At 50.3% G+C, this 13,321-nt stretch overlaps 1 protein-coding gene across 10 annotated transcripts in view; it reads right to left on the bottom strand.

The window, feature by feature from the left end:
• The window catches only part of DLGAP4 (DLG associated protein 4), a 199,059-nt gene that overhangs the window by 34,673 nt on the left and 151,065 nt on the right, over positions 1 to 13,321 (bottom strand). Inside the window, exon 1 of one of the 10 annotated variants that reach the window (XM_060617152.3) lies at positions 6 to 132. The exons of the other annotated variants lie outside the window; for them this stretch is intronic. Coding sequence (XP_060473135.1) covers positions 6 to 75 — 70 coding nt within the window. The 5' untranslated portion in view covers positions 76 to 132. Of the gene's footprint in view, positions 1 to 5; positions 133 to 13,321 lie in introns of those variants that run through there. 10 annotated transcript variants of the gene reach the window in all.

Raw genomic sequence — 13,321 nt, 5'->3', positions numbered from 1 at the left:
CATACCTGGTCCAATTCCCCGTTCTCCACCGTGATTCAGGGAACCAGGCCCTACCATGGTGGGGGCTGGGGTCATCTCTGAATCCCATTCCAGCCTGGCCTGGGACTGGCCCACAGTAAAGGCCCACAGCTGGCTTCTTACATGCTCAACTTTTTGTCTGAAACAGAAGGTGCTGTTGAAACAGCAGTAGCTACTTGCTGTGAGGGGCTGGGTCAGATCCTGGGGCTTTTCTCAGCATCTTAACTCTAAATGCTGTTTCCCCCATGAGGACTAAAACAAACTGGGACTGGGAGTGGGAGTCAGATGAGTGACTTTGAGCTCTGCTTTCAAGGTACTACTGTTCATGGTGATGGCCCAATAGAGACCCACAAAACCAGGCCCAGTGCCACAGGGGCCGTGAGCAAGGCACAGCAGAATCTATCCATCTGCCACTATGAGATGTCACTACACAACCATATCAGAATGGCTAAATTAAAAAACAGTGACAACACTAAGTGCTGGTGAGGATGTGGGGAAACTGAATTACTCATATGTTGCTGGTGGGAATGTGAAATGGTACCACCACCCTGGAAAATGGTTTGGTAGTTTCTTTTCTTTTCTAAAAGACTGTATTTTTAAGTAATCTCTACATCCAATGTGGGGCTTGAACTCACAAATTCTTGATCACAAAGATCATGAATCTGCTCCCCCTGGCAGTTTCCTTTAAAACTAAATATGCAATTATTCTACAAACCAGCAGTTGCACTCTTGGGCATTTATTTATCCCATAGAAATGGTAACATGTTCACAAGAAAAAAACTTATACATGAGTGTTCATGACAGCTTTATTTGTCATAGCCCAAAACTAGAAACAACCTCAGTGACTGGTTAAACAGTCTGTGGTACATCCAGACTGTGGAATACCCCTGATCGGTAAAAAAGAACCAGCTACTGATATAAGCAACAACTTGGACAAATCTCAAGTGAATTATACCAAGTGAAAAAAGCAATCTCAAAAAGCTACATACTGTATGGTTCTATTTGCAAAACATTCTTGAAATGACCTGATTATAAAGATGTGGAGATTAGTGGCAGGTAGGGAGATGCAGGTCAGAGGGTGATGTAGAGGCAGGGAGGGACATGGTTGTGGCTATAAAAGGGTGACAAGAAGGATCCTCTGTGTGCCAAGAATTAGAACAGGAGGTGGACCGTGAACTTGCACACGACGAAGCTGCTGAGCACTAAACACAAAGCAAGTAAAGGGAAAATGGTGAAGTCAGTAAGGTTGGCTGGATGGTATCTATGTCAGTATTCTGATATTGTGATATACTATGCAATATTCTGATATATTATGATATTATATTAATTTTGCAATACTTTACCATTGAGGGAAACTGGGTAAAGAGTAGATAGGATCCCTCTGTATTATTTATTACAACTGTATGTAAATTACAATTACTTAAATATAAAAATTTAATTTAAAAAGCCCTTCCATCTGTCAGTTCATCTGACAGACTTGTGTTAGGCCAGGCCCTATACAGACTCCAGGAAAGCTAGGAGCCTCATCAGCAGAGAAACAGCCATGAAATGAGTGAACAGTAACAGATGCCACAGCAGAAGAGCCCAGGAGCTGGGAGCCATGCCTCACGCCTGAGTCTGGAGGTGACAAAGGGCTCTGGGAGCTCAGAACCAGGAGCACTCAATTCCTACTCTGTTCAGAATTTCCCAGTCCTGCTGAGGCGTTGAGAAAACCTGGGGATCCCACCAGACACACCCAGTCTCTGCCTACCCCACCTGAGAAATGTGGCACATGGGCAGAAGAACATGGGCAGCAGAGCAAGCAGGGGGCGGCGCTTTGGTCAACAGGCACATGACCCTCTCTTGTACTGCCAGAGAAGGAAAAGGCCTGCTCAAGCAAGATGGGCTCCTGTGTTCAGCTGGCTGTGCACACAGGCTCACAGCCTCAAGGTGGGTCATTTACTGAGCTGTGCTCAGTTTTATGGCTTTGTAATTTAAACCTCACAGTGACTCTGTAAAGTGGGGATATGATTATGCCCACTCTATAGTAGGGGCATGTGAGGTTCAGGGTCAGATAACACCCAGAGTTGCTAACAGTAAGTGGCAACCACATCTGTTTGGTTGCACAGCCTACCTCATTCTGCTACCCAGTCTTCAGGCCCCTCTCTGCCAGGCTGGGGCTGCAGGTGTCTAGGGCCTTCACTGATCACTGTGCCCCACAGTATCCTGCTAGACCCTGGAGCCTGTCTGCAGGGGGATGCCCAAGTTGAGATCTGACTGCTGGGGGAAGAAGGGCTAGACTGAAGGCAGAAGCCTGGCTTCTAGGCCCTGGCAATTCCTCACAAAAGTGCCTGCCTCACTCTGGACTTTTCAGTACTCTCATCTGTTCAGTGGGTGGGGAGGAGTTCTAAATAGCACACCATATTCACACAGCCCTTGACAAACTCAAACCATTTTCCCATTTGTTCTCCTACTCAAGGATAGGTGCGGAACCTCCCATCATTGAATGAAGAAGAGATTCCTGCTCTGAATCCCTTCTCTCTACTACCTGAAATCCTACCATTTGAGTCATTCCATTCACTTGATGATAAGAAGCCAGAAACCAGAGGGCAGCAAGGAACCAGACAAGCCTGAGTTCAGATCCCAGCTCTGTCATATACTAATTTGATGGCCACAGGGAGGGATTACATAGGCTACGTCACAGAGGGTAAGGCTCAGCCCAGGGCTGGCATGGCTACTAGTTTGTGGTACACAGTGAGCCAGGCCTAGGGTGGGGGTTGTGAGCCAAAATGGTACTATCCCCAGGTCACTGGTCGGAGAGGCTGGGCTGGTTCTCTATACAACCCTGGGGAAAGTTTTCCTGCAAGAGCCGGACATTAAGAGCAGCTCGTTGAAGCCAATGGCCAACAGTGCCCTGCAGACCCAGAACCGTAGGTTCTAAGTCTGACAAAGGCTGTGTGACCCCAGTCAGGGTCCTTGTCCCCATCTGTGGGGTGGAGTTCCCACTGGCCTGGAGGAGTTAGTGCGTGCAGGGATCTGTGTGGAAGAGGCACCCCCACCAGGAGACAGTGAGGTGCCCACAATCAGGAGTTTGGACAGAGGACTGACCCTCCAGCCTCCTGCTCAGGGTTGTCTAGGTCCAGAGTCCTGCTGACACGTACTCAGAGGCCTGAGCCCTGGCTGAGACAGCCACTCATTAGAGGGAAAGTGAACTAGCGAGAGGCCGGGCCAGGTGTGATAAGAGGAAAGGTGAACTTATCTTGGATTTTTTTTTTGTCTCCTGGGCACAAGTCACAGCCAGATAAGTAATGTGACTCACAGGGAGGATTTCAGGTTGTCAGGGGCTCTCTGGGTGACAGGCATCCCTCAGCTCTGTGCACAGTCTTTCCCCAGGGCAGGGGGATGGGACCCAACTGTACGGAACAGCTCTCATTTCACAAGTGGGAAATGCCATGAAATACAGGCCAACAACTGCCCCTGCCCCTTCTAGCAACACCGTCACCGCCCTTCTTCCCACCTTGGGGCTCTTGCACATGCTGCTCCTTCTACCTGGAAAGCTTCCACTCCTCACATTTCAAATGTCACTTCTTCAGAGAGGCCTCCTCTGACTTTCCTCTGCTTTCAGATGGGCCAGCATCTCCATTCGACCATCTGTCACATCTGTCATCAGCTCATTTAGGCATTTACTTGTTGATGGTTACAGGCTTGGGACTGGGGGGAACTCTGTCTGTCTTGGCATATTGGGTCATATCTCAGGCCCAGGGCAACACCTTAAGCTTTATAGAAAGCTCTCGATAATATTTGTTGAATGAGAAAATGAACCTCATCATTGTTACAAAAACCCTTCAGCTGCCCCAAATCAAGATTACTTAGCCTTAGAGAAGGCTCCCTTATAGGCTCCCAACACTGGAGTATGCAAGGTTCTTGTCTCCTCCCAAATTTGGAGCCCTTTCTAAAGCCTACTCCCAACCACCCATCTCTGTAGCTTCATCTCCTGTCCCCCCACCCCCTAGGATGGCCCCTCCAGCTTCAGAGAGCCACATGTACCCATTTCCAAACACACCACACTCCGCATGCACCCAAGCCTTTGCACATGCGCTCATTCTACCAGAATCCCTTTCCAGGTCCTTCAGCCAGTCCCTCCATCCAACGCTCTTGCTGGCCCAGGCGGTCTGCCCCCCTCCTCTCTCTGTGGGTCAGCTGGAGCACTCAGGGCTGTGGCCATGCCCCTGATGGAGAGTGTGTCCCACGCGTGTTACTAGCCCAGACGGTGCACAGTCATCATTTGCCAGTTAAATTTTAGAGGTGGGGCAAGTGCCCCAGAGACCCAAGATGTGGGACCTGGCCAGCATTGCCTCTTCCAAGATGTGACTGCGGCCCTCCCTGGCCCTGGGAGATATTCCACATGCCACAGTTTATAATAACATAGCACACAGGTCCAACTTTTTCATCCACTCACTCTGGAAAACTTTTCAGCCCAAGAAGCTAGAGAGTGAACATCCCCTGAGTGTGACCATCTCCTCCAGCTGGTCCTTACACACATTTTCAAAGACCCCAAGTGAAATACCTGCTGAGCCACAGCAATGTGTGCACACTGAGCCACTGCCCCCGGGGGCCACGTGCTTCCCTGCCCCCAGCTTGGCCATGCCAATCCCTCAAGCTCAGGCTTAGACAGGAGCCAGTTGTGCAATGCCTCCTCCGTGCAGCCTGCCCCCGGCCCCAGACATCCAGCCCAGCCTCCTGCCCCACAGCACACAAGTCCTTGTTTCTTCTAAGAAGAAGCTCCCTTTGTCTCATTTCTGCCTTCTGCTTCAAGATTTTATCCAGCAAACTCTTATCAGGTCAGAATGAATTTATTTCTACATTGTGTTTTTTAACATCAAGATGTAATAAGATGGCCAAATAGAGCTTCAAACAGTGGAATGGCTGTGACCCCCATCTCCCAAGAGTTATAGATGCAGCAACCCCAGGAAGTTAGCCCCACTGCAAGTGCCTTGGAGGCCTGGCACAACCCTTGTGTTGCAGGCAACCAGGGGTTCAAGCTTGGCAGGGGAGCTGAAGAAGAGGCCTAGACTCCTGAAGAGGAGTGGATGTGGGGGGCCACAGATAGCATGAGAGCTATGGCAGCAGGCTTCACAGAAGAGGCAGTGGGGCCCTCTTAAGCCCCACGTGAGCGGACAGAGCTGGCCTTGGAGCCAGAGCCGCCTCAACTCCCTTTGCTGGCTCTGCCAGGCTTAGGAAAGGGCTCGTCAAAGGAAGGGCTGAGGGCCTAGAAGATCCCATTCCCTCTCTCACCGAAAAGCAACCTGTGAAACCACACAGCTAAATCAGGCCACTCATTTTGTGTGCTATGGTAAAAAACAGAACTCAAAGCTCTCACTTACCAGCCTCAAATTCCTCCCTTCTTCCCTGTTTCTTCCCCAGAAGCCGGGGAAGTTGGAAGGGAATTCTGAGCAGCTGGGTCAGGATCAGGGACAGACTGCCCTCTCAGAGCCACTTTCCTGTTGACAACCCGTGTGACCCCCACTCTCCCACTGTGTCAGTCTGGAAGCCACCTCCCTCACTGTGCCCCAAGAGTCAGCAATGTCAAACTTTAATTTCAAACTCCAGTAAGAGGGCCTGGCAGCACTTCTTACCCCCAAAATCCTCCTGGGACCCCCCCCCCCCCCACTCCCCACAGCCAGGTGCTTCCTAACTGCCTTTCTTATCTGTTCCTCTCCCCATGACCTAGAGCCAGCCTCCCCTGGACCACCCACACCGCTCCTCCCTGGTCCCCCAACCTCCTGTCCTGCCTTTCCGTTACTTGGTTTGAAACCTTTCCATGGTGCCAAGTCCCAGTGAGTGGACTTGGAACAAACCCTTCAGTGGGGGCATTCAAGGCCTCTGGAATCTACACCTGTTTCAAATCCCAAAACCCATAGGAGCCAAGAGGACACAAAGGCGGTACACTGGGGAAGACAAAGCCACATAGCTCAGGGAGCCCTGGCCCTGCCTTGGAGTCTTGTCCAGAAACCAGGATGCACTCCTGTGGGTAATGGTTCCAATACTAAAAGCAGACCTACACTGAGCACTGACTAAGCCTGGCCTGAGCAAACTCTTCACATATAGTCAATCCTCCTGTAACTATGAATTCACCTCCTTGATAAAATTTATTTGTAACCCCAAAATCAATAGTCACAGGGGGTTTGTGGTCACTCTCAGACACGCACAGAGGAAAAGTTGAGTCACCCAATGCACAAGGTTCCCGGCTAAGGTTGAACAGGTGACTCTCTCTGCCTTCTTGTTTCGGCTCTCACACTGTAAACAAGTGTCCGTTTCCTGGTCCATTTAGTGCTATGTTTTTCCATTTTTGTACTTTTTATTGGTGATTCTCTATTTAAAATGCCCCCAAGTATAGTGCTGAAGTGCTATCTAGCATTCCTGAGTGCAAGAAGGCTGTGATATGCCTATGGAGAAAACGCGTGGCAGATAAGCCTTGTTCAGGTGTGAGTTATAGTGCTATTGGCCAATTCAGTGTTAATAAATTATCAGTACATTAAATAAGGTATCTTTAAACAGACACACACAAAACAATATATGTACTGATTAGTTGGTGAAAATGTGCAGGGCCTCTATTTCCCATAGGAGCAATGGTTCAGTATTCACTAATTCAGTGTTTGTCAGATTTTATGAATACAACTACTATGAATGAGAATGGATGGTACCTTAGCCAACTGAAGCCTCAAAATGGGTACACGTGAGGTAGCTCTGTCATTGCCCATTTTACAGGTGAGGCTCAGAGAGGCGAAATGACTTGCCTTATCTCACCTCCCAGCTAGGCAGAGCTGGGGCTGGGGCTTAAACTCAGGCTGCCTGAAGGTTGACTACTACCCTATGCCCCCCACCCACTGCACTAACTGGGTAAGGGTCATGTGTAGGAGCAGCCTTGGGCACATCAGTTATTTTACCCAGAAAATGGGATGCAATATCCAGTATGCCCTGAATAGGAGTCAAACAGATGAGAGATAGGAAGCTCTGTAATCATAACTGGGCCCCTGCAACTACTGTTACCAATGTTTCTGGATTAAGGAGAGAATGATCACCTCCCGGGGAAACAAGCTGGGGGCCTGTCAGGAAGACATTAAGATTGACTGATTGGATCTAGAAGGATGGACCATAGTCACCGAGTGGCAAGGAAATGCCTTCACATCAAGGCATCCTCTGTGAGCAAAGGAGCAGGACAGCCTCCAAGGCATGTGAAGACCGATGTGGGCAGGGCACAGCTTGGTAAAGTAGAATTCAGGTAATGTAACTGGTAAAGGGAAGACAGGGACCAAGGCAAGGAGGCTGAAGAGAAGGCTGTCTCCTCTCAGACAGGGTCCTCTGCTTCCTGGGGCCGCTTGGACAATAGGAACAGTGGCATCTTCCTCCTACCCACAGCAGCCCTCATAAAGTCCCCCCAAAACTGGACTATGGTTGGAGGGTTTCACAGCACCAGACCTGAAAGCAGCCAGAAGGGCGTATCACCTCCTATCTCAATAGCCCAGTGCACCAGGCAGCTCCATGTGCACTGCCAAGGCCATCTCAAGCTGAGAGCCTCCAGAATGAATCTGAATCCTTTCCTCCTCCACAGTGGCCTTGCTCTCTGACAGAGAGGACCTCATGCACTCGATTACACTCCAAAAGCCTTGGAATGCCCCCCTTACCACCCACCTCCATCTGCAAGGCCTTGCCCCTCCCCTACAAAAGCATATTTTGTAGAGACTGGCTTCCCTCTATCCCCCCGGCTTGGTCTAGGCTTCCATCTTCTGCCCTCTGGTCTCCCTGCTTTGTCAGTGGTTCAGCACACCCACAGCCCCTCTCCCAACAGCAGCAGCCTGAGGAATTTTTTTAAAGTACAAATTGGATTACTTCCTTCCCTTTCTAAAGCCTTCAAAGGCTCCCCACTCCATGAAGAATAGAAGGCACACTCCTCACGTTGGCCTACAATAACTGGCCCCTGCCACCCCCATCTCTAGCCTCAGTTCCTAGACTTTCCCCTTGCTCATTCTACTCCTGCTGCACTAGCCTCTTTGCTCTTCCTCAGACACTCCAGGCACATGCCCACCTGAGGGCCCTTGAACCTGCTGTTCCTGGCCTGAAATGATCCCCACCTCATCTTTGCATGTCTACCCCTTCCCATTTGATCTGAGGACCTCTCTGACCACCCTGTCTAAAGCTTTCAGCTTTGAGAACCCCATTTGTTTTCATTCAAGTGTTAACCAACTTACTGATTTACTTGTTTTTTGTCTCTCTCCTACCAGAAAGAGCTCCTGACTAACATAGGTTCTTAAGGGCAGAGACCCTAAATATCTTGTATAATTACAATGCTTTCCCAGCACCAGGCCAGTACATGTCTGGGTTCTAGAAATATGTACTGAATAAATGAACAAATCCCTATTTGACAGTTGGGCACACTGAGGCTCAAGGAAGAATGATTTACTCCTGATTCTGAGTTGGAATCTAATGCCCAGGACCAGGGCCTTGAGCTTTTAGGTGAGCCCCGCCACACCCACCCCGCCCCCACCCCCCACCCTCCCCCACTACAGGAACACAGTCTGTTGTGAAGTAAAGCCTTGAGTAAGTCTGCTTGAAGTTGGGCAATGAGGCCGTGGTAATAAGAGCTCAATAAACCCTAAGGAATGGGTATCAGAAATTGAAAATAACCATTCCTAAAAGCTGGCAGAGAAAGAAAGCAAGCAGCACTTCCAGCAACATTTTCCAGTGAGGGCGTATTACAAGTACATATTTAAAAGAATCATTACTGAATGAGTCCTGGCCAGGTGCTACTTTGTTCCAGACATAGGCCTGGGAGGGGAGATAATTATCACTGACGTTTTATAGAGGAGGGAATAGGCTTCTTACTTTGAAGAATGGCAGTGCAGAAAAGCTCTGCTCTGTGAGGCCAAGGTACCAGGTTCTAGACTCAACACTGGATGTGGTGGGCATCGGACCTGAACCTTTACGGGCCTTGGTTTCCCCAGCTGTCAACTAAGTGGATTGACCTAGAATGGGGGTCACAAGTTCAAATGTCTATAGGAGATTGGTTATCTAACTCCTCTGGTCCACAGCTGCTTGTGGAGACCTGAGTGAGAGAAGTCAGAAATCTGGACTTAAAAGATAATAATAATAAAACCTTCAAATGTTGAAGTGGAGTTAGTTCATTCAAAGTTTTAAAAAACACAGTACAGTACCTGCCTGCCACCTAGTGTAGCCGGTGGCACACGTGACTATGTGGACTTTGTGACTGCTGGAGCAGCTGTCCTCAGACCTTGCTTTTTCTGGAGCTCTAGCCCCTCTCCCCCAGCTCTCAGGAAGGCTGTCTGTGAGGGCCTCCCCCTTGGAAAGGAAGGAGGCCCTTGGGAACCTTGAAATTAAGGCAGCCAGGAGGTACTTGTGCTGGCATCTCCAGTCTGGCTCGGTGAAAACAGAGAAAGCCCCTTCTGGTGGGCAGACCGGGTCTGGTTCCAGGCTCTTGGCACCAGGGCACAGGTGGTGGGTGAGCCCTGCCCGGAGTACAGATGGCCAACCCCCTTCATGGGCCTGGAGTGGCTGCCTGGGAGGGACCTGCTTGGTGGCAACTCCCCTCCCTCTACCACCGGAGACAGCTGCTCCTCAGAAGCACTGTTTGCACCCCAGCTAAGGTCAAGGGTGTGAGAGGGTTCTGTCCTGACATGTCCAGGCCTGAGGGGCTGGAGGAAGGGTTAAGGGGCTAGAGGCAGTCCAGTGCCGTCCAGATGGACCCAGAGTTCAGGTCAGCTGGGTCTCTGGGCCGGAAGACTTCATGTGCTCCGGGGCATCTCTCCTGGCTGAGGGTGGCCGTGAGCTGGCCCAGCATGAGGCACTTTAACTTCTCAGCTCATCACCTCACCAGGCCTACCATTCCCATTTCAAAGAGGAAAAAAGGGAAGCTCAGAAGAAGTGAGCAGTGCAAGGTCACATGGCCAGTGAGTGGGAAAGCCAGGATCTGTGCTCAGCCTTTTTGATTCCAGAGCCAGTGCTCGTGGCTACAACTTCACCACACAGCCCAGGGCTGGAGTTCGGCGCCACCTAGCAGGGACTGGCTGAGATCCTGGCCAGGCCAATTCCCCAGTCAGGACCTAGACAGGCTCCCATTTCCTGGATCCTCAAGCGGGGTGTGACGATTTCCTGAGTGGGCTAGAAGGTGGCAGCCTCTGGCTCTGCTAGCCATGGGGGGCAGAGGCCTGGCGCACCCTGGACCAGAACCCCCAGCACATGGAAGGAGAAGGTACACCCCAACCCCTGCCTGTGACCACTGCTGCCAGCGGCCCCCTTCCTCAGGCCCTTCTCCAGATGTGTGGTCCCAGATGCTCTGGCCCTCTCACCACAGATACCAGAAACCTTCACATGGGCTTCCCAGTCACCTAGGACTTCCCCAGCTTGGCTCCTACAGTTTCAAAGTGAAGCTCAGAGAGGTGAGGCCGCCTTTCCCAGATCACACAGCCGGTCAAAGGGGTGCTGGGATTAGAAATGAGGATGTGGAGCCTCCAAACTCCAACATCCTAGGAGATAGTAATGCCAGTAATTTTCAAACCAGGCTCTGAGGGCCCACAAGGGGGAACTGAGGAAGGCTTTTGGACTTTCATCCCACCCTAGGTTCCTCAGAGCAGCTCCCGTTTTCCTTTTTTTGTTCTCCATCTGGAATTCCCACACAGTATCTGGAGACCCACCCCACTACTGCAACCTCCTCACAGTACAAACAAGGAAACTGAGGATCAGAAAGGCACATGTGCTGAGCATCAAGTGGTAGAGCAGGGACCCCCTGTCCGGGGCTCTAAGTGTGGATGTGTTCCCTCTTCTCCCCAGACTGAGAAAGGAAGATGCCTTCACATTCCCAGCCTGGAGACCACCCGCTCCAGGCATTCAGGGAGGCAGCCACCTGTGTGGAGCCCTATACCTCCTTCAGCCTCTGACCAGGGGACCCCAAATGGCATGCCGTTTCCAAAATCCATTTCCACCATTACTGCAACAGTATCCAGTGAGCAACCTGTCGGGCAACATTCACTCTTTGCCATTCTTTTTTTTTTTTTTTTTTTTTTTTTTTTAAGATTTTAAAAAAGCTCTATACCTGGCATGGGGCTGAAACTTAAAGTCACACGCTCCACTGACTGAGCCAGTCAGGCGCCCCACCCCTTGTCCATGCTGTGTTGGAATCTGCCACAAACATCATCTTGTCGTCTTACTTATCCTCCGAGACCTGCCTGCAGAGTCAGCTCTGCCAACAGCTATGCTCAGAGGCTCCTGCCCTACCCCCCAGGACACCTATGACCACCACCCCTGGGAGTCTGAGCTTTAAAGAGATGCCAGTTTCCAAGCTGCAGTTATTGAGTCATGACTTTCCTGTTGTATCTCAAAGTTATAACTGTTGGTAGAGGGTGCTGCTGAGTAGACGATATTCAGAGTTACAGGGCTGCTGTTGCCCCACTTCAGTGTAAAAACCTGATGTAACAGCCTCTTGTCTGGCCTGGTGGGGAGTGGGGAGCCAGGGTGGAGAATCCAAGGTTTGGCTTTTCAAATACGGTCTCTAGCATGTGAAACTCACTGTTGCCTTTCCAAGGTCTCAGGGGCCCAGTCTGGGAAGTACTACTTAGAAAATGCCTTAAAAAAAAAAAAACCAAACACCCTCACTTCTGGAGGGCTGACGTCAAACCCTGGTGATGGGTCACAGAAGCCTGGCTTTTTACAGGCTGTCACAGGCCCCCGTGTCCTGTGTGTAGAGCCAGACACTGCTGCTCTGCGCACCTGGATTGTTGGCCTCTTTCATCATTCTGAATGACCAAGAGGATCCCAGAATAGAAAAAAGGTGTTAACAGGCTCATTCACTGTGACAGGTGGCATATCAGGTGACAGAATCAGAGCCAGGAACCCTGGGCAGCTGAGAGATGGGATGAAACAGTACAGAACTGAATGGGGAAAACCTTGAGTTCAGGTCAGGTCAGCACTGGCAATGTTGCCTGCCCTGGTGCCAGAGACCTAAGAAGGGAGAGGGCCTAGTCCTCAGAGCTTATATTAAGATTTTGATCCCAAGTTAGACACTTACGTAAGAAAGCAGCACATGTGGAAAAATGCCTTAGCGACTCCAGCTGACCACAGACACGGTGTGAGGCTGCACTAACAGAGAAAGGACCAGGGCGGGGTGCAGCCCCACTGAACTCCGGATAACATTGTGGGTAATGTTGGCAATTCTGGACAAGGGGCACTGACCAAATGGAACCCGATGAGAAAAAGGCAACCTGTGTGCGGAGAATTCCCACTGTGACAAATCCATCCTGTTATGACAAATGGTTATTTTACAGCAGGGAAGCCACACATTGGGTCCCGGGCAGTAGGATCCAGGATGAGTAAGTCCTTGTCCTGAAGAAACTCGCACTAAAATGCCGAGGTGGCAAAGAAATGCCTCCTGGGCGTAGCCACATGGAGCACTGCCACATGGAGCACTGCGTGAGAAAGCCAGGGACTGACTGAACAAGAGTGCTGTGACTGATTAGTGATGTCTGTCAAAGATATGCCACAAGTGGGGTATGATACACGTGCACCATGAGTCATGTCTAGTTCAACGTGAGGGAGAGCTGGGAGAGACTGGGATAGTGGTCTGGAAAAGAAGGCCAATTCAGAAAAGTGTGGCTACGATCTCCAAATATCTAGAAGACTGTCACACATATATGTGCTCCAGGTTATCACGCTACAACCAGAGTGTAGACAGGAAGGTGAGGTTGTTGAGGGGAAACATGTCGCATTATAAGGAGGCACTTTCTAAAGGGCAGAGCTGCCCAGGAGGGTTCAGCTAGGCTACACACAGGCATGATGGCTGCTGGGAGAAGACACAAGCCCTCGTGGGTGTGACCTTTCAGATTCCATCCAAGCCTGAGATATTTGTCCTCTCTTTGCCCTCCTATTTCACACCCAGTTCTGGATGTGACATCAGACAGCATTTGTGTGTGTGTGTGTGTGTGTGTGTGTGTGTGTGTGTGTGTGTGTGTGTGACATTCATACCTCAAACTTTTTTTGTTTTGTTTTGTTTTTTGCATCCAGAGAATCGTTATCAATAAGCAAAAAAGACACAGGAGAATGTTCATTCAGCCTAGCTACAAGGGAAATGATGTGAGGACTAACACCAGGGCCTTGGCACAGATGGGGCTTAAAACGCCTTCCTCTGGGAAAACTAGCAGCACAGAGGCCCTACCTGAGATGATAAACCCATCCTCAGGAAAGGAGATTGGCCCACACTTGCCACCCCTCCCCTGCGACATATCTGCTTCTGAGCTACGAGAGCAGCTGTGCACTA

The sequence above is a fragment of the Panthera onca genome, chromosome A3 (genome assembly GCF_046562875.1).
Source record: "Panthera onca isolate mPanOnc1 chromosome A3, mPanOnc1 haplotype 2, whole genome shotgun sequence".
In the NCBI taxonomy this organism is placed as follows: domain Eukaryota; kingdom Metazoa; phylum Chordata; class Mammalia; order Carnivora; family Felidae; genus Panthera; species Panthera onca.
Note: the sequence above shows the minus strand (reverse complement) of the source record. Positions and strands in the feature narration are given on the sequence as shown.